At 43.6% G+C, this 20,857-nt stretch overlaps 2 protein-coding genes across 2 annotated transcripts; one reads left to right on the plus strand and one right to left on the minus strand.

Annotated features, from left to right (window-relative positions):
• Nucleotides 1-169: 169 nt before the first annotated feature.
• Nucleotides 170-13,872, minus strand: LOC138960846 (syntaxin-binding protein 5-like). The gene is made up of 7 exons (XM_070332487.1): nucleotides 13,848-13,872; nucleotides 12,849-13,067; nucleotides 5,703-5,806; nucleotides 3,179-3,269; nucleotides 2,105-2,213; nucleotides 671-766; nucleotides 170-302 (listed from the first exon to the last, which is right to left on the minus strand). Exons 1-7 carry the CDS (start codon nucleotides 13,870-13,872, stop codon nucleotides 170-172), a joined length of 777 nt encoding a protein of 258 aa, XP_070188588.1.
• A 4,032-nt stretch (nucleotides 13,873-17,904) lies between these two features.
• LOC138960855 (uncharacterized) lies at nucleotides 17,905-19,217 on the plus strand. Its single transcript, XM_070332497.1, has 2 exons — nucleotides 17,905-18,172; nucleotides 18,630-19,217. The coding sequence occupies exons 1-2, from the start codon at nucleotides 18,044-18,046 to the stop codon at nucleotides 19,110-19,112; spliced, it is 612 nt and encodes a 203-aa protein (XP_070188598.1). The 5' UTR covers nucleotides 17,905-18,043; the 3' UTR covers nucleotides 19,113-19,217.
• The last annotated feature ends 1,640 nt before the right edge of the window (nucleotides 19,218-20,857 follow it).

The raw sequence follows: 20,857 nt of genomic DNA on the forward strand, positions 1-20,857 counted from the left end.
CACTCGAGTTGCTTTCCCTTGTTTTTTCCAGCTTTTCCAATCCATAGAAACACCGATGCATTCTCTACACATGGCTTGCCTCAGTGATTCTAGGGAAACAAGGGAAAGAACTCTTCTACAACCAATACAACTTGCCAAAGTTATATCCAAACATAATCTATTATGAGCCTCACTTACAGAGTTCTTCTCTGTCCAGGTTGGAAGTGCCGCCACCGAAGAGATTTTTGAAGAAGCCCTGCTTGGGGGCCTCCGGAGTATCACATGGAAGAAACAGATCCCCGAGCATCTCACTTAGATTCTCACTGCAACGATACCACACATAGCATATCAGTATCACATGGAAGAAACAGATCCCCAAGCATCTCACTTAGATTCTCACTGCAACGATATCACACATAGCATGTCAGTATCACATGGAAGAAACAGATCCCCGAGCATCTCACTTAAATTCTCACTGCAACGATATCACACATAGCATGTCAGTATCACATGGAAGAAACAGATCCCCGAGCATCTCACTCAGATTCTCACTGCAACGATATCACACATAGCATGTCAGTATCACATGGAAGAAACAGATCCCCGAGCATCTCACTTAGATTCTGGATATGTACACTAGTTCTCAATATCACTATGATAAAGAAAGAAAGCAAACACTGATGGAACTTACGCGATATCAGCAGAGTACGTGATTTTCTGCACCTCCGTTGGAGAGCAGAGGTAGAGAGCATGTCCGTTGTTACTGAAGCAGAATGTCCGTGCCACCCTGTGAAGAACCAACATCTTGATCAAAACTACACCCAAGAAATTATTGAAACCACTGTGAAAATACAGCATGTAAAGAACGTAAAACAGTGACAATCATGTAAAGAACGTAAAACAGTGACAATCAAAAAGACAAAATGGAGAATGTAAAACAGTGACAATCAAAAAGACAAAATGGAGAATGTAAAACAGTGACAATCAAAAAGACAAAATGGAGAATGTAAAACAGTGACAATCAAATAGACAAAATGGAGAATGTAAAAGAGTCAGTCAGCACAGAGTGTGACCACAGAATGCTGGTCAAAAGTATACATGTCAAACATTTCAGGTGACACATTAATAACAGACATTTACCTGTCGCTTTCATTTCATCAGCAGTGAACCACTTTAGTTTCACAGCAGCTGCCTTTATATTTTTTAACCGGTTGAATTGTTCGACTTTGCTATCCAACATGACAGTCACGTCTTGCAAAGGCCAAGTACAAATGAGCAGATAAAATCTTCAATTTTGACTGTACCAGTAAAGAAATCCATAATACATACATTTCATGGACTTGTAGACAGTCGACAATTTAGTTTACATTTGTCCAGATTTCATGATTTTTAATGCAAAGAAGTTATATGAAAATCCCTAAAATGTTCTTATATTTTATAAGTTCATTTAACATTGATAAGTTTTATACGCTCCTATAGGATCCTTATATTTGTCACTATTATAATTTCGATTTGAAGTGTTGCCTCGATTGGATGTATAATCCTGACATTTTCCTTTAATGGGTATAAGTTTCTGTGGGGAATTGGTATAGATTTTTTTATCCCCGAAATCGGCGTATGCTGCCTGAATGGCGGGGTAAAAACGGTCATACACGTAAAAATCCACTCATGCTAAAAACATGAGTGAACGTGGGAGTCTAAGCCCATGAACAAAGAAGAAGAAGAAGGAGGTATAGATTTTTATAATAGAAACTTATAGGAATAATGCATTATATAGCTTCTTATACAGGAACTTATACGAATTGTGGTATTCCCTATAGGTTCCTCATAAAGAATGCCTGCTCAGTTGTAATATAGAGCTTATAACTAAAGATTCCAACGAAAACTTATAGGAACTTATAGAAAACTTATAAGGATTTTTGTTCTTTCCCATTATTAGAATTTTTTCCGCTTCAAATATTTACCTCATTTGCATGCAAAATCCTGAACTTTTCTTATATCCTTTTATGGTTATAAGTTTATATACAGACTTGGTATAAGTTCCTGTGTCTATGAGTTTTCTGTAAGTTCATTTCGCATAGAAAAAGATTTGTGACCAACAGCGGTAAACTGGACAGACACAGACCTGTAGTCAGTGAGAGGCAGAAAGTCCTCGTCATAGAGAGGTTTCAAGCTGGGTAGACTGAAGGCCATGATGTGTCCGTTGGCAATGTAGCACATCATGCACACAGTGTCTGCAAACAAACAAACACATCCTTAGTCACAAAATTCAGCCAACAACAGAGAAAAATATAGATATGAGCTGAGGTGCACTGACACATAAACACACACATCCTTAGTCAAAATTCAGCTAACAAACAACAGAGAAAAAAATATAAAATATAAAAATAAAGATCTTGTTACAATGTTTTGATCATGTCAAAAGAAATTTAGAGGAATTAAAAGATCAGAAGCTCATACCACACTTCTTCAACGGAAAGAAACAAACATTGCAGAGTAAAATCTTGAGGTGGATAAAGTGTAGATCAATTACCGTACTTTCGGGGTCATAAGGCGGGACTTTTTTCCTTGAGTTCGACCCCTGCGTCTTGTATAACGAAGCGCCTAATCCGTGTATGAAATACGAAAAAAATCAAAGAGACCGCTTGAGTACCAGTCAAACAACTTGTGATAATGCATGTTTCAGCTACTAGGTACTGCCCTGCCTTTGATCTGGCCGCACACACAGATTTCCACTCTGTTAAACTCGGTCACTGACCGGTCACTGACCCCGATGCAGGAAGTGTTTCCTCTCTCAGATATGACAGGGGAACCACCTCTCATGGCAAAAACTGGGTCATTGACCCCTGGGAAGAAGGTCGTGTCTTTTAACAAGGCCACCCAGCTATCACAATGCCTTTGATCTGGCCGCACACACAGAGCACACATATTTTCACTCAGTTAAAGTCGGTCACTGACCGGTCACTGACCCCGATGCAGGAAGTGTTTCCTCTCTCAGATATGACAGGGGAACCACCTCTCATGGCAAAAACTGGGTCATTTTGGTGCGCCCTATCGGCCCCCTGCGTCCAATGGGTGACTGGATTACAATTTTTTTTAAAAAGAAGGGGGTGCGTCTTAGATAACAAAGCGCCTTGTCACCCGGAAAGTACGGTAGATGCAATGCATTAAAAAACATCAACAGCAATTTCTAGCTCACCTCGTATTGCGACAATTTCTGCGCGCACAACAAAGGAAGTCTCGGTGATTTTCTGCTTGTATGCACATGTCTGCGACGGCAGCGACATCACCTGTACAAACATAGATGATTATTCACTCATCTGAGAAACAAAGGGAAGTAAGCACTCTAAATGCAAACCACATGTGTATTACGAGAGTAAGTGAGAGTTATGCGGAAGCAGTCTCCTGGCACCTGAGAGAAAAACAAGCATTGAAATGAACAAGTGACTTTCATCACTGCTTTTGTCTTCCTGCATTTTTTGGACTGAACACAATTGTTTATATTGATCTTCCACATTATACGTAATTAACATTTAGGGATCAGGTCAACAAGCTACAATCAAATACGACCTGTAGTGGTGTTCCTGCATTTTTCCCATTTCTCTTCCTTTATCTTTTCAACACTTCAGCTTTGACCTGCAATAATATTTTTGCTCCACAAAATCTTCCTCTCAGATTTGGCACAAGAGGCATACAGTGAGAACGTCTGCAGAAGCCGGTTGTAAATACTTCCTTCATTTTAACCTTCACAGCAAAGAACCATAACCTTTTGTTTAGATATGGTATACAGTAGATCATGAAAGCCCCTTTAACTCATTCGCGTTGTGTCAGAATTGGAAGTCCGACAGCTGTGCTTTGCGTTGCGGACACATTGGAAGTTACGATCCGACGGATATCATGAATTTTTAACGGTGTGAACGGCCCCGCTGACCAAGCGAAACAACCCCCTCAATAAACTTCTGCCTGTCTACAGTGGAACCATTCACTGTAAACAGTTCCTTCCCTTCAATTGTTGGGAATAATTTGATTTTTTCTTGCTAAAAGAGCAATTAAGTTTCAAACTTTGCAAAAATGTAAGGTAGGTAAGGTTATTTTGTGTTGTTTATTTTATGTTCTATTTTTTAAATGGGTCAAAATTGTGCGCCGGGAGGGAACACGAGGGACAATTTAGACGCGCCCCAAAATGAGTTAAAGACCTCTGATATGAACAGGCCTTAAACGGGCGGGAGTCTACACCCAATGGCTTGGAGGGCATCCAATATCGCCCGCTTGAGAACCCATATGCACATCCTGGAACACCTGGAAACGCGGAACAACACACTATGCTATCCATGATGATGCATGATGTTTGTGTTGTTGCCTTGTCATCTTCATGTCATTTATGCGTAAGTGTATATGAGTGTGCATGAGTTATTAATGCGAAAGAATGCGTATGAGTACGCCTTGAGTCGCCTTGTGATGAGATATGTGAGGGTTATTGTTTGTTTGTTTGTTCATGGGCTGAAACTCCCACGGCTTTTGCGTGTATGACCGTTTTTACCCCGCCATTTAGGCAGCCATACGCCGCTTTCGGAGGAAGCATGCTGGGTATTTTCGTGTTTCTATAACCCACCGAACTCTGACATGGATTACAGGATCTTTTTCGTGCGCACTTGGTCTTGTGCTTGCGTGTACACACGGGGGTGTTCGGACACCGAGGAGAGTCTGCACACAAAGTTGACTCTGAGAAATAAATCTCTCGCCGAACGTGGGGACGAACTCACGCTGACAGCGGCCAACTGGATACAAATCCAGCGCGCTACCGACTGAGCTACATCCCCGCCCCGTGTGAGGGTTATAAATTCTCGTATTATTATTATTATGATGCATACATCTGTTTCTGTTTTTACCCGCTTCCTGTGAGGTTTGAACATTTGATGCATTTAATTCCCATGTCTCATGGGCAGCAAAGGCTTAAAATGGTAATGATGCCGTGATAAAGTAAGAGTGCAATAGAGTGTAATGTATTGGTTTTTATCTTTTACCAACGCTAAATGTTCATCACATGATATGTGTGCCTTCATGCATGTTGCGTTTGCGTTTGTGTGTGTGTGTAATCACAATAATTTGAAATCCTCTGTGATGCCGCATGTATTGTTTTTATTTATGGCCACAAGTTTGATTATTTATACGTTTTAGGATTGTGATAGAAGTGCAACGCATTGGTTACATCTCTTACCAGCAACTCATGTGTGTGAGAGTGTGCGTGTGTGTGTGTGGTGTGTGTGTGTGGTGTGTGTGTGTGGTTGTATGTGTGTGCGAGTGTGTGTGTGTGCGTGTACTATGGATGTTGACAGACGTGCCTGTCTGGAGTACTTTGGGTGTTCTTACTTCGCATGTTTCATTGTTGTTGTTTTTATTTTTGTGGTTGTTGTCATATGTTGTATGGTTGTTTTAAGAGCAGATGAACCACACTTTTCCATCCATTGTTTAATTGTATGGACTATTAATAAATGATCTGGTGTCTTACAGATGGCATCAATTTTCTTAGCGTAATAACATTGCATGTCCCAAATAGTCTCTTGCACTGGGGACAGAAATAGACAAATTAGCATATATGGTATCAACCACAACATTTGGAAAACAAGGGTCTCAATGATAACGAGGTAGGCAGGCAGGGGGGTATTGAAAGAGGAATTTCACTGTACAAGAAAGAAGAAGACATGCAAACACAGTGTACTTACCCGTGCCTGTTTTTCAGAGCAGATGATAACAAACTGTCGATCTGTCAGCTCCTGTGAAGAGGTGGGGGAGATCTTTGGCTTTGTCGACGACACAGACATTTGCCCTGCAACACATAAACTTTCTTTTGCTTTTCTCTTCTCACCTCTGGGCCAACCTGTGTCTGGCCTGTCTGAAAACACCTCCGCGTGAGGGATTTTGCAGCCAGTGCAGTGCAGATAAAGAGGGGAAAAATTTTTCTGGTCGCGCGGAGCAAGCAGGATGTCTCTGAACTGTTCTTCTCTCATAGAAGCTTCACTTTACGATATTACAAATGATTTTCTATTTGTGGATTGGCACCCATTGAATCCCCAAACCATCTGGGATATTCCAAAATTTTAATAATAAATTTTCATTTAATTAATATACTTACCCAACTCACATATAGCAATTAACTCTAGTTCAGTGCTGGTAACGCTGTACGCGTTCCCCTTGGTAACAAGGGAGACCACCCTAAAAAAGAGTGATCCATCCCATAATATCAGACCGATGCCCGGTCCAACATCCGTATGCGTGCGCATACGCCGCCATTTGTATCATTCGAACGAAGCCCAACTCACTACTTTCTTAGAACCCAATACCACCACAGCGGGGAGGCGGGAGGGTTTAAACGATGTGAGTTGGGTAAGTATATTAATTAAATGAAAATTTATTATTAAAATTTTGGATTAAATTACATATTATTACCCAACTCACATATAGCAGATTGCTACTATAGGTGGTGGGTACATAGCGAAATTATGATATTAGAACCTGTCCTGCGACTACCATAAAAGGTAACGCGGAACTGCCGTCCTGTATCAAGACGTCTCTGAGGTAGAAGTTAATAAAAACCTCCTCAGACCGCCAGTAAGCCGACTCCAGAACTTCAGCCCAAAACAAGGCCCGACCGGAGGACTGCCAAAGAGAAGGCCCATGCCCTTGCCTCATACGTTCTAGCTATAGTGAAAGGCAAAACTGCCCTAACGTCTCCAGACTGTGTTTGTCAACAGGTAAACCCCCGTGTGATCAACATGGAGACTCACTTGGTTAAAGTCCCTTTCGCAATATCCTTCCACCCGCTGTGTTAAGTGATATCATAAAACCTTCCGACTTTCTGACCAATGCCAAGTCCGTGACAGGTACCTTCTGAGCGTCCTCACGGGACAGACAACCACATCAAGCTCCCCAGGAGCAAGAAACCAGTGTAGCAGTCCATCTAGGTAAGGTTGACTACCAAACGTCATACCTCTACCAGAGTAGATAGACCTACTTCCCTCCTAAAATCAGTGTTTAACGTCGTTTTCAACCGTTCAAGGTTAAATCACGACGGAGAAGAAGATAAAGCAAAAGCCCTTTGATTCAATGATCTAACAAGATCCGTGAAAGTCAGAAAAATCTTTGAAACTCAAAAAGTTAAACTGGCTAAACGTGACTCAAAAGAAGCCAACTTCTTGCTTCAAGAATAGAAAAGCAAATGGAAGCTGGTTGACCCCATTTATCGCTTAAATGCCGAGGTTAAATCACGACAGAGAAGAAAGATAAGGCAAGCGACCTTTAGATACAAAGAACTAACAAGCTCCGTGCGAGTCAGAAAAATCTTCGAAAACCGAAAAGTTTAATTGGCTAAACGTAACTCTAAAGAAGCCAAACTCTTACCACATGAATTGAAAGCGTAATTTGAAGCTTGTTTCCCCATTTTCCGCTTAACTGCCGGCAAACTTAAAAGAAACCCACAAGTCATAGATCGATCTTTCTTAAAAAGGCTGTCTTTATTCAAAATAGCCAGAAAGCACGCTTACTCCCACTTCTCGCAGCAGCTACTAGAGTAAGCTTGGCCGTTTCCCGTGTTAAACAGTCAGGCTAGCCATTAAAAAGGGTTAAAGCAAAGCTGCACCGAGCTGTACCAATGTGACAAAAATCCCATAAAGTCTTAGAATAAGACATGGAAGACAAAAGGGAAACCCAAAAAGGAAGGTGGATAGCCACCTGCAATACACGGAACGACGAGGAGTTCTTTCCGTAAGAAAATAAGCACTTTGAACCACGCCAGTCAAGTGGCAAGTGAACAAAACACAAAAAAAAACCTATAAAGACTCTGAACCAAATCCAGAGTTGAGGCGGAAGCCCCTGAGTATCTCAAGGATACCCCTACAGTAGACATCCGTGCAATTCGAATGTGAGAAAGCAAAAAAAGCCCTCTTGCCAGCCTTAAGAGGTCTGGACACCAAGACTGCAAAGACCCGTCTGTGCGACCGAAAGGGTCGCCGAACAGCTCTATAAAAGAGCCCTGTGAAAGCGAGGGTGTCAAGCCAAAGCTAAAATAGACAACAGCCAGCCTGAAGCTTCTTGTTTGGAAACAAAAAACCGCCAAGGCCTGCCTAACGCTTTCCCTTTTACCATGAGCTTCTCTTAGAAGGAAAAACCCCGCGTGCATAGCAGCGGATTCAAAGAGATAACTTTCAAACGAGAAAGAGATTAAAGTCACGCCAAAAGAACAAAACTTTAAAGGCAGAGGCTTACTCCTAGGTAAAAGACGGCAAAGCAACATCCTTTGTATCTGCGTCCTGTAGGACCACAAAGATAGCCATTCAGAACGTAACCGCCCAGGCGAGAGAAAATAAAAACAAGTACAAAAGAGCCCATCAAAAAGAAAAGATGAGACAATCTACCCGAGCTAGGAGATCTTGATCTTACAGACAGTTTCTCCTAGCTATCAAAAACCCGATGGATGTTTGCCAAACCCGAGGGCGGTTCCGTAGAACGCAAAAAGAGAACCTAAGTTCTTAGGCTTGGAGTTAACCGAAGCCTACAGAAAGAGCTCCGTGAGTGACACGCTACTTGAGCGTGCAACACAAGCCAAAGCACCCTCGTGACAGGTATAAAGTCAAGCGTTGTCCACCAAGGAAAAGCCAAGTGGTGACAAAGAAGACTCGCTTGTGAAAACTTCCACAAGCACAAAGGATCCCGACGGAGGATCTAAGGGCTTGACACTCAAAGATTCTCCTCGGAAAGCTCAAAACAACTACGAACTGCCGCGAACAGCGACACAAGTGAAGTAAGAGCCTCCCTCCTGTTCAAAAGCATTATAATGATCATCGAAATGATGAGACCCAGTCACCCATCCCGATAAGGCGAAACTTGCCAACATCGGAAAAGTTTCGAAAAAAACAAAAAATTTCAAACGCCAGAACTCCATGACCAGATCTCCATCCACCTGTCCCATGCCAGCTGGAAGACTGGAAGGGAAAGTGGATACAGCCTGTATAACAGCAAAGGAACCGCAGTAACGGAACCGGAAGCCAAAAGCTGAAAAGTGCCGACTACCAACGCAGTGTTAACGGTAGAAGGCTGTCCCATCCTGTAACCGGAAGACGCAGCCGCAAAAGCGGAAGCGAAACCGGCCGTGGATTAGTAAACATGAGAACCAACCGGTTGTATAGAAACACACCGGAAGATTCCATAGAACCTCGACCCATTACAGCTGCGAGCGCCACTGCCCTTGCTAACTTGAAATGGAACCTGAATACAGTGCTAATCGTTAATGCGGAAGCACCTACATCTGAACAGCCGTCAAGCACAACCGTGCAATCCGGAAGCTGCCTTCCTGTTTGACTCAAATTATCCAACAAGGAACCAGCCTTACTGCTCGCTTCCTGCCCCCCGGGAGGAAGCGGAAGTCAAAACTACAAGACATATGCCATCTTCAGGGCAATGAACGACGATTCCCGGCCGCGGAAGTGAACTACTGTTCCTCCGAACTCCGGAAGTCGTCGAACAAAGGCAGGGGTGGACGAGGCAAAAATATTCCTCAGCCACTCCTTCCTGTCAAGTCCTAAATGCCGTTTATCACTGCGCACATCACTGCGCTGGACACCTTGAACGGCAAGTTAAGCTGGGTGACATCCACCACCGTGGACACCTCTCCAAACATCACCTTCCTACTCGGTATCAAAGTTAGGAAGGTGACCCCCCGAGAGACTCGCATGGCCAATCCAAGAATCACCCAGCCCAACAACTTCCTGCCCCCAGGGCGGAAGCTTACGTTGCCCAGCCACGAAAATGCGTGCTACATTCCTCGCGCGAACGTACACCACTTTCACCGGAGAACCCGGCTACACGTGGCCATATGCCAACTCCAGGGCAATGGACAACGATCCCCGAAAGCTGAAGAGAACATCCTGTTCCTCCGAACTTCCAGAAGTCGGAACCGGAAAGAGGTGGAGTCAGTTACGCCCTGCTCTCAACCACCCCTTCCGGTCAAAACTTAAATGCCGTTTTCCGCCGACCACGTCACTGCGCTGGACAACTTGAACGGCAAGTTAAGCTGGGTGTCGTCCATCCCATGGACGCACCCTCGTTAACCTTCCTGCTCGCCATCGTAGTCAGGTAGGTGACCCCAGAATGACACCCATGGTCAGCCCCAGAGTCACCAATAACTTAAATGCCATTTCCGTTAGCCCACGTCACTGCGCTGGACAACTAAAACGGCAAGAAAGCTGGGTGTCGTTAGCCTTCCTGCTCGCCATTGAGTCAGGTAGGCCACCGCGGCCTATTCAGTCACACCGCCCTGCTGGAAACCAGACGCAGGAGGTTGACCTACAGACGGACACCCGCGGTCCGTCTCTCAAGGCTGGGAATCCTCTACCACTGAGGCATCCCCGTCATCCGCCCTACCCTCCGACCCGAGATCAAGCTCAGAGCCAGGAGGCAGAACATCAGACAGTTTATCGTCGGCAGAACCGACCACTTCCTGCCCCCTGGGCGGAAGAGGACTAAAACGGTCCCCGATATTCTCATTAAGAGACGTACGGAGGCGTTCGTCCTTTCGCTGCTCATAAGAACTCTCACGGCCTCCAACGCACGAGAGAGCCCCCTGAGCTCGCACACCGGCAAGCGGTGTAGACATACCTTGTACTGGTGTCACATTCGGGAGAGACACCAAGTCGGTACCCCCATCCTGCGAAGCATGGACATCCGCCCGAGTCACAGTCGCCGAAGGCTTAGCGGAAGTCGAAGCCGGAACTGCAGGCGACCGCCGGATCTTGGCTAAGGAAAAAACATCAGAAACACCCGACGGAAGCGCACACAATTCCTCCCGAGTGGAAGATAATCCAGACGCTAATGACGAAAACTTGAGAGCTCAGCGTCAACAATAAAGAAGCAACGTCAGCTGGCGCTAACCCAGGGCAGCCAGGCGAAACAGAAGCAGAAGAAGCTACACCAGAACGACTACTCTTGTCAGAAAGTAAACAAGTCTGACCGGAAGATTGTTCGTACGTCTGCTAACACGGGAGACTTAACAGAAGTTGACTCAGATGACACAGACGCGTACTTCCCTGCGCCCTTATCTCTCCTTGAGCTTCTTTTCGGAGGCGTAACGTCAGCTACCTGCCTCGAACTAAGCTTCCGTTTAGCGCTATCAACAAGCGCAGCCTCTGCCATAGCAAACGACTCACGAAAAATTTCACAGAAAACAATTTCAGAAAAATTTCACAAGTACACACGAGCGACGAAAACGTCGCTAAAGTTACAACAAAAACGGAAAGATCTCACCACACAGCATAGGTACAGGTGTAAAGTAAAGGCGGCGACCAAGGGGAGAAGCCAAAGCAAAAGACTCTGGCGAAAAGCTGAAGACAGCAGGAGCGTACATCAGGAGCGTCCTACCCAGTTGAACCGCTGAGAGAGAATGATACAAATGGCGGCGTATGCGCACGCATACGGATGTTGGACCGGGCATCGGTCTGATATTATGGGATGGATCACTCTTTTTTAGGGTGGTCTCCCTTGTTACCAAGGGGAACGCGTACAGCGTTACCAGCACTGAACTAGAGTTAATTGCTATATGTGAGTTGGGTAATAATATGTAATTTAATCACATGTAAAGTTTTATGAAGATTGGTTTCTGGGAATCGCTCTACACATACATTATGCTTGCAAGTATATGTGCGCCCACACAGACACACACACACAGACACACACACACAGACACACACACACACAGACACACACACAGACACACACACACACACAGACACAGACACAGAGACACACACACACAGACACAGACACACAGACACAGACACACAGACACAGACACACAGACACACACACATACACACACACACACACACACAGACACACACACACAGACACACACACACAGACACACACACAAACACAGACACACACACACAGACACACACACACAGACACACACACAGACAGACACACAGACACACACACACACACACACACACACACACAGACACACACACAGACACACACACAGACACACACACACAGACACACACACACTGACACACACACACAGACAGACACACACACAGACACACACACACACACACACAGACACAGACACACAGACAGACACACACACAGACACACACACAGACACACAGACACACACACAGACAGACACACAGACAGACACACACACACAGACACACAGACACACACACACACAGACACACACCTGCCAACCCTGGTGAAGCCTCAAGAGTAGCAATTTAGATTTTTTTTAATTTTCAGCGGAGCAAATAGTGTTTGAGAGTGGCCTTTTCTAAAATGTATTCCAACATCCTCATTTATGCCATCTTGCACAAGAATAGACATTTTTTTTTAATAAAGTTTCATGATAATGCAGGATACCCTTTAGAGAGTATCTGTAGTACCACCTTTCACAATAGACTAAGTTTTATTACCTATTTTATGACCACCACACGCACTGGAAAGCAGAAATAAGTACCAGGACTCTCAAAAAGAGGAAACTGTTAGCATTGTTAGCATTCTTGTGATGATTTGTTCCAGCGTAGCAATCCTTAGTTTGCCATAGCAGCGTAGCAATTGCTCTCAAAACGTAGCAGTCGGCAGCTCTGCACACAGGCACACAACTAAATGTTTAAAAAAAAAGAAGTAAAAGCTGGGAGCAGTATTCTCCCCATGAATGAGCACTGGTGCAAAATCGTGCTACCTGAGGATTTCCAGAATCAGATCTGGAGTCAAAAAAATATCTTGCGCCAAGATGGGGTGAAGCATATTTTTTTCTGTTTTTCCTCTGTTTTTAATCTTTTATTTTTGAATTTTGTAAAGCAATTGTTACTCACGCTCACGTGATGCTTTTAAGATTTTGTCCTCGCGGACATCTCTGTTGTCCCTTTCCTTGCCTCCATAGTAACTGACGAGGTTGGTACTGCTGCTCCCCCTCCCTTCCATACTACCCCCACTGCTGTCCTTCCACTGGTCGTACACGCTGGGAATCAGAATGCCGTTACAGTCCAGGAAAGACATGCCCACGATGGCTCCTTTTAACCGGAATATCGTGCCTGCAACAAAGAGCGAAGAGTGGTTTTAAATAATTTTACTGCATGAAGGTCAAATGCTCCTTTTAACCGGAATATTGTGCCTGCAACAAAGAGCGAAGAGTGGTTTTACATAATTTTACTGCATGAAGGTCAAATGCTCCTTTTAACCGGAATATCGTGCCTGCAACAAAGAGCGAAGAGTGGTTTTACATAATTTTACTGCATGAAGGTCAAATGCTCCTTTTAATCGGAATATCGTGCCTGCAAAAAAGAGCAAAGAGTGGCTTTAGATAATTTTACTGCATGAAGGTTAAATGCATGAAGGTTAAATGCTCCTTTTAACTGGAATAATGTGCCTGCAACAAAGAGCGAAGAGTGGTTTTAGATCATTTTACTGCAAGAAGGTTAAATGCATGAAGGTCAAATAGTCCTTTTAACTGGAATATCGTGCCTGCAACGAAAAGTGGTTTTTTGGAGTTTTACTGAATGAAGATCTAATAGTCCTTTTAACTGGAATATTGTGCCTGCAATGAAGAGTCAAGAGTGGTTTTGGATACTGCATGAATACATTTTTTTTATTTAACTGTTCATTTCAACCGGCATATATATCGGGCCTGCAATGAAGAGTGACGAGTGGTTTTACATCACTTTTACTCAATGAAGGTTAAATGCTCATTTTAACCAGAATATCGTGTCTACAATCAAGAGTGAAGAGAGGTTTTAGAGCTTTACTGCATGAAGGTCAAATGCGTGCAGAGCTCTTTGCCATTTACATGGCTTGTTCCCTGATCAATGACTTGCCCAGGCCTCCTCTAGGGGTCGTCATCCTGACTGATTTAAAGTCCTCCCTACAAGCTCTTGCAGGAGAAACCAAAAACAGAGTCAGAGGAGAGATGCAAAACAAAATCCTCTTTCTTGCAACAAAAATTAAGACAAAAGGGACTGCGCTGTCCTTCATGTGGCTTCCTTCTCACACGGGGATCAGGGGAAACAAACTTGCCGACAAGGCGGCAAGAGAAGCAGCTATGTCAAGTTTGCCTGTGACTGACATCCGGCTCTCCTGCACGGAAGATAGTTTAAAACCTGCATTTGATTAGATAATTAATTTTCTGCACATACATTACAGTTAAAGCACTTTATAACAAATTCCATGAAAAAGAACATTCAATTTTACACAGGTGTACCAATTTTCATAAAGAAAATAGGTAAATACAATTATTTGTGATTTTATAACGATGTTGAACGATGATTTGGGTGGATGTGCCACCTTAAACCAATTCTGGCTGAAAATAATGAGTTCAATAAAAGGTTGCGTGAGGTTGACAATTCAATTGTACCAACAGCTGTTAGCTTTTCTCCAACAACTGACACCATCCTATAAGAAGACGTGTGGTTTGCGGAGGGTCAAATCAACGACAGCCTTAGAGATGAAGACAATGTCAACCTTCCCTCTACCGACACTACTCCTGCTTCTTCTGATTCTGGGCCAGTTTCCCACTGCAGTGACTGGCGATGTAAATGTTACTGAGGCAGGTGTCTACATCATCACCATGACTTGTGATCCTAATAGTGATTCTCAAGCCAGATCCATTCTTCGGATAAACGACCGGGACACAATCTTCATAGCTTACGGCTCCGAGAACGTGAGAGCAGGACTGAGTGTAGCCCTTCCTTTCAATGTTCGAGACACTATCGGGCTGCGGTTGGAGGGCGACCAAAAAGGAAGCAACTTTTCGCTCGGCGTGGCTCTTGCCAGCACCTCCAAGGTAAGTTTATGATTCATTTGACGTCAGTAATTGGAGATTTGGATTCCACAGCAGGGATGTCAGTAAAAGCTGGCAATCTGACATTAGGATTCCAAAGCATATTGTTTTGGGGGGGGGGGGGGTAACAGATGAAATACAGTAGACCAAGATGGGTATCATTTTCTAGGCTCAAACTACCTCGCTTGAAATCCCTGAACAAGTTTTTCACCTTAGGCACACATAGAGTGATCATCCCAGAACCTTTTCACCAAACTTTCATGCAAATCTGACACTTTTAGCCTTTTTTTTTATGGTAGTCTGTATTTGTAAGTCGTGGCTCGGAAATCACAATTTTTTTGTGCTCCATAACGCAGTCTCACACAGTGTGCGGTCCGAGTATCTTCCTGGGTCGATTCTATGAAAACAACATAACTATGGAACTTTTGTGTGTGTTGAAAACCCCAGGATAGTCAGCTTTTTGACAGCATGATTTTGAATTTAAGGCCATATTGCCAGGAGTCTGGATTCTAAATACTGTAAAAACACTTTACAGCCCTCGTACTTCCACACAAAAAAGGAAGGTCAAAATACTGAAAGGAACATCCTCAACCGCTTTGACCCGTTTCCTCTTCAAACACTCTAAACTGTGCCCCCCCAAAATGTAATCAGTAAGCCAAATTGTTCACACAGGACATGCATTATAAGGACTGACTGCCCCTTTAGCACTCCACATATCTGTCTGTATTCTCTCCCCTGCAGCTGAGTTATTTTCTATGATGGGCTTTGAACCTGACACTGCCCACATGAAAACACCTCTAACTTCCATTTGAACATCACCATTGATGTGCAGACTTTGTGCATGTGGTTATAAACATTGAAGATCATGCAGTCTTTTTGTATGCTTTGTGGTTTGGTCTGAGTACGTTAGTTAACTATAAAATAAATAAACACATATCATGTCGATCTGCTTTAAACCGTACAGCCAAAGACTGCCTCACTGTGACTGCTGTAATGTTAAACAAGTCCTTGCGAAACACATGATGACCTAAATCACAGAAGCAGGCAGAGAGCACAGTCGATGGGCCTTCGTCCTTTCAATGTTTTGTACTGCTCTTGTTCAGCCAGTCCTCCGTTTCTTAGACGCTATATAGATTTGGCGAGTGTGGCGAGGAAGTAGCGTTTCTTAGGCAATTCTCACCGCGAGGAAATCTAATTTAGCGAGATGAACTGAACTGTACTGAACGTTATTTTACAAGGAAGCATAAACACACACACACACACACACACACACACACACACACACACACACACACACACACAAATTTGAACGCGAAACAACAATTACGAAAAACAGGTCTTCCAACATCAAAACCCAGTCCAGCGCAGCAGACTCAACTGGCAAGCTTTTTATTGCTATGAGTGACGTGCTAGTTAAGTCTGCTGCGCTGAACTTGGTTTAGATGTTGGAAGACCTGTTTTTCGTAATTGTTGTTTCGCGTTCACATTTCCATACCACCCAAGCGCGTTGGTAGACACTCGGTTTGACATGAACAGCATTCTTTACTTGCTCGTTTGAAATGTCAGGCACAATAGTCTGCTCAAGAAATAACACCTTCCTCATGATGTATACCTGATACACTTAATCCTATGGTGCACAAAAGGCAGTTGACCAGTACAAGTCGAAAGATGAACGTTTCGTAAGGCCCGAGTCAAAAGCAGAAGACGCAGGAGTGACTGTTTTCTTCTCAGTATGATTTACATTACGCTGTGCAACACACAATGCACACTTAGATTCTTTTCTTTCAAGTGACCAGAGATCTGTGACAAGTAGATCGACCACATTTTTCGTAAGAAACAGGAAGAAAATAAATCACCTTCTGACAGATGTAGGTTGGAACTCAATGACCCAAAATTCGACGAGCCAGGCATCAAAATATCTACTTTTCACTCACTTTTTGACATGGATGTCGGACTCAGTAAATCATAGTTGGATCCCTCCACCTTACGTGTACATCGGTTCCTAACCTTTGCCTATTAGTTGAAGACTTTTCTGGCCTAAAACATTCAAATTCATTGCCAGAATGTTGATAGAGAAAGATGTCTGAAAGCTGGTAATCTGGTAAGCGCTTAGAGCAAGCCTTTTTAACGAAAGTTTTTGATTTAGCGCTATATAAATGTTCTTCTTATTATTATTATTATTATTAATCTTAAACTTTAGTGTGTTAAATTCATAGCTCACAATTCAGTGGCATTCTTTAACTATTTTTGATACAAGTCCCTGTAATCAAGCAAAAGAACATTTGTCGTGAAATTAGTTGACGGATTGAGCTCCAAACCTAAGCATAATTAATTATTTTGGTTGTTTGATCGACGAAAAAACCCACAAAATTAGCGTACGTTGTCAACCAAGGGGCATCATTTACACGCTAGAGTTATCTCCCCTGTCCGCTCATATGGATAATTCCTTTTTTGGCGCATGTAAACGAAATGCATTCGTAAAGTTCATCGGAGTTCATTCCGTGACTTCAAAGGGATCTAGAACCTGCACTTGTAATCATAACAAGTCATTTTACAGAATTCTTTCTTTTTTTCTTTCTTTATTTGGTGTTTAACGTCGTTTTCAACCATTCAAGGTTATATCGCGACGAATTTTACAGAATACAGAATACAGAATTCTGTATTCTGTAAAATGACTTGTTATGATTACAAGTGCAGGTTCTACAAATTTGGAGACTGAGGTTTAATTCACGCCTATGAATTATGAGTTTTGAATTTAACACACTGAAGTTAAAGATTACCTTATAATAAGCTTCTCAGACCCTTCATCCTCCATTGTGAGTTCAACTTTAATTCTCTCCATAAACTTCGTAAAAGTCGATCAAACACGACCGAAATCTATCAAACGAAGATAGAGAGCCTCGTTTTGAAACCGGATAAGCAAGTCAAGGTTGTATGCAAATGAACATACCGGCGGGAAATTCAAACACATTAATGTTGGCGATTTCTATCGCCGCTGGCTGCAGGAGAGAGGTGATGACAGGCGACAACGAGCACCATTGGCGTGCTAAAGGTTCATTCTTATAAACCAAGCTACATCTGTTACAGAAATACTTCACAACAGCGCACAGTGATGGGTATGTCGACCAAGGCAAAATTGGTTTCTACCAGTACATCACAGAGTCCGGATCCTGGAGCAAATATAACACGAAGATACTTTCGTTTGCTGTTCCAAGAACCGGTGTCTACTGGGTGATGGTCAGACCAGACCCTCTGGGTGATCAGTGGACATGGGTTCTCATGAAGGGGATGTTCTATGTTTACCTGGGAAAAAGCGTGCCTCTCTCCACTTCTGGGGCTCTTTACCTGACCACTTCTGAAAAGGTGTGTGTGTGCATGTGTTTGTGTGCGTGTGTGTTATTATGGGTGGTTTTTTTTGGGTGTTTTTTTTGTGTGTTTTTTTTTTGGGGGGGGGGGGGGCAGTGGGAAATTTGTGTCTGAGTGTGTGTGTGGATTTTTGGGGGGATATTTTGTGTGTGTGTGTGTGTGTGTGCACATGTGCGTTTGTGAATGCGTGTATGTGTGTGCACATGTGCGTTTGTGCATGTGGCTTGCATGCGTGCGTATGTGGGTGCATGTGTACTGGCGTGTCTGCGCAAGAATTAAGCTACTTGTTTAAGGAATGACTTCAGGTTCTTTTTGAAGAAATATATATTTTAAGGGCCGACTTGAAAGAAGAAAGGGTTTCTGGACGATAGACAGACTGGAAAATCTGTTCTTGAAGGAACGGGCGGGTTCCTCTTTGTCTTTCTGTGTCTCAACACTCATGTGTTTCTTACAGATCAGCATGAGAATCTATTCAACACAAAAGGAAATGGAAGGGACAACAATGCTGTCCTTTGTCTATCTGGAAGGCAACATGCCACTGCAGCTCAGCGGCACCCATATGGCCTGCACTCTGGAAGTTCAAGAAAACGCCAAAAAATACGGCTATGACGAGAACATCGTCTTCGACGGCAAATTTATTATCCTTGACGAAGGCAACATGTACGCTAAATCCAGTGCGGAGTTCAACATCAGGGTAACCGGTTCCTACATCCTGTCCCTTCGTGGCGACCCGTCCTCCGGGCAGCACTTGAAGCTCCAGGTGTTCCGCAACCATCAAGTGGCTTTCACCTCCTTTTCTCAGCACGGGGTCAGTAGCGGACAAGCGGGGGTGTTCAACTTCAAGAAAGGCGACAAGTTGTATGTCCGCGCGCGCTATGTCCGCGATGTGGGTGTACACACCATGATATCCATTGCTCTTCTGTACACAGAAGAATAGAAAGAGAACTGTGTGTTCTCTTCTGGTCAAGTTGTTGCTTTGTCTTGTGATTTTGTCTTGTGTAGGCGATGATGTTCACAGATGAGTAAAAGCAATACATTTGAATTTCCTTGTGTTTGTCAGTTTGACTCTGTTTCTCCTCCGATCTCTGTCTCTGTCTCTCTCTTTCTCTCTCCATCTCTCGCTCTCCCTCTCTCTCTCACTCACTCTAATTCTCCCCATGTCTTTCTTTGTCTCCATCTCTCCCCCTTTCTATCTTACCTTCCCTCAGTCTCACTGACCTCTTTGTTTAAAGGCACACTCCTTCTCATGAAAACAGTTTGTTTCACCATCTCACATCTTGGGGCCAGGCGGGGATATAGCTCAGTTGGTAGCGCGCTGGATTTGTATTCAGTTGGCCGCTGTCAGCGTGAGTTCGATCCCAGGTTCGGCGGAAATTTATTTTCACAGAGTCAACTTTGTGTGCAGACTCTCTTCGGTGTCCGACCCCTCCCCCCGTGTACACTACATTGGGTGTGCACGTTAAAGATCCCACGATTGACAAAAGGGTCTTTCCTGGCAAAATTGCTTAGGCACAGTTAATAATTGTCTACCTATACCCGTGTGGCTTGGAATAATAGGCCGTGAAAGGTAAATATGCGCCGAGATGGCTGCAATCTACTGGCCTTATATAAAATTCCATCTCACACGGCATCATTGCAGAGCGCCTAGAACTGTACCCACGGAATATGCGCGATATAAGCCTCATATTGATTGATTGATTGAAATTCTTGTCTGATTGGAGATTGTGAGCATAACTGTTTTCACAAGAAGGAGTATGCCTTCAAAAGTTTTACATATTTTACGATAGAAAAGGTCTCATTTTTCACACATTTAGCAAGGAAATACCGGTGTAGGATCCGGTCCGGTCCCCCCTCTGAAGTAGTCCCCCGGGGGACCAATTCGTGGCAAAAACTGCTCCCCCCTTAGACATCCAGCCTCGTTTTTCTTGTCACAATGTTAGTAATGTTACCAGCAATTTCAGAGAAAAGAAAGGAAAGAATCAGATACTGCTTTCATTTCTTCTTATCAGTATTTATTTATTATTCATTTTATTTCATGTGATTTTTCTGTTGAACGGCATTATAAATCAGATCTATTTTATTTTCTGCAAAATATAGTCAAACAAAGAGATTGCTGTCTGTGCACTACATAATACCGGACGAAGATATAGATTGAAAATGGCTTGAATGCCTAAGAAAAACGAGGCTGGATGTCTAAGGGGGGACCATTATAGAGCAGTTTTTGCCACGAATTGGTCCCCCGGGGGACTACTTCAGAGGGGGGACCGGACCGGATCCTACACCGGGACCTTAGAACGAAGCAGTCTGCAGGGAAATTTAGTAATTGTTGAGAAGAACAAATCATTGATCATTCCTGAACTTCTCGTGAATGCAACTGAAAAAAACTGTCTCTTCAAAAGGTAGCTAACCTCCGGTTAACAAAACAGACGCACTCAGCAATACAAATAGACACGGATACAAACACTACAAGCTTTTCAATTCAGTTCCTAGTGGGACCACGACAGTGTTCACACTTTTAGAAGCCCCTCTGCGGTTTTCGTTTTTTGTGTGGATAACACGAGGGGGGGGGGGGGTGGTGTAGGGAAGGGGGAGGTGTCTGTGGCAGCCTTGGACAACAGACGCATAAATACCACAGTGGGACACAGCAGAGATAGGCACGCATGCGCACGATAAAGATCCCAG

The sequence above is a fragment of the Littorina saxatilis genome, linkage group LG3, assembly GCF_037325665.1.
Source record: "Littorina saxatilis isolate snail1 linkage group LG3, US_GU_Lsax_2.0, whole genome shotgun sequence".
Classification (NCBI taxonomy): Eukaryota; Metazoa; Mollusca; class Gastropoda; order Littorinimorpha; family Littorinidae; genus Littorina; species Littorina saxatilis.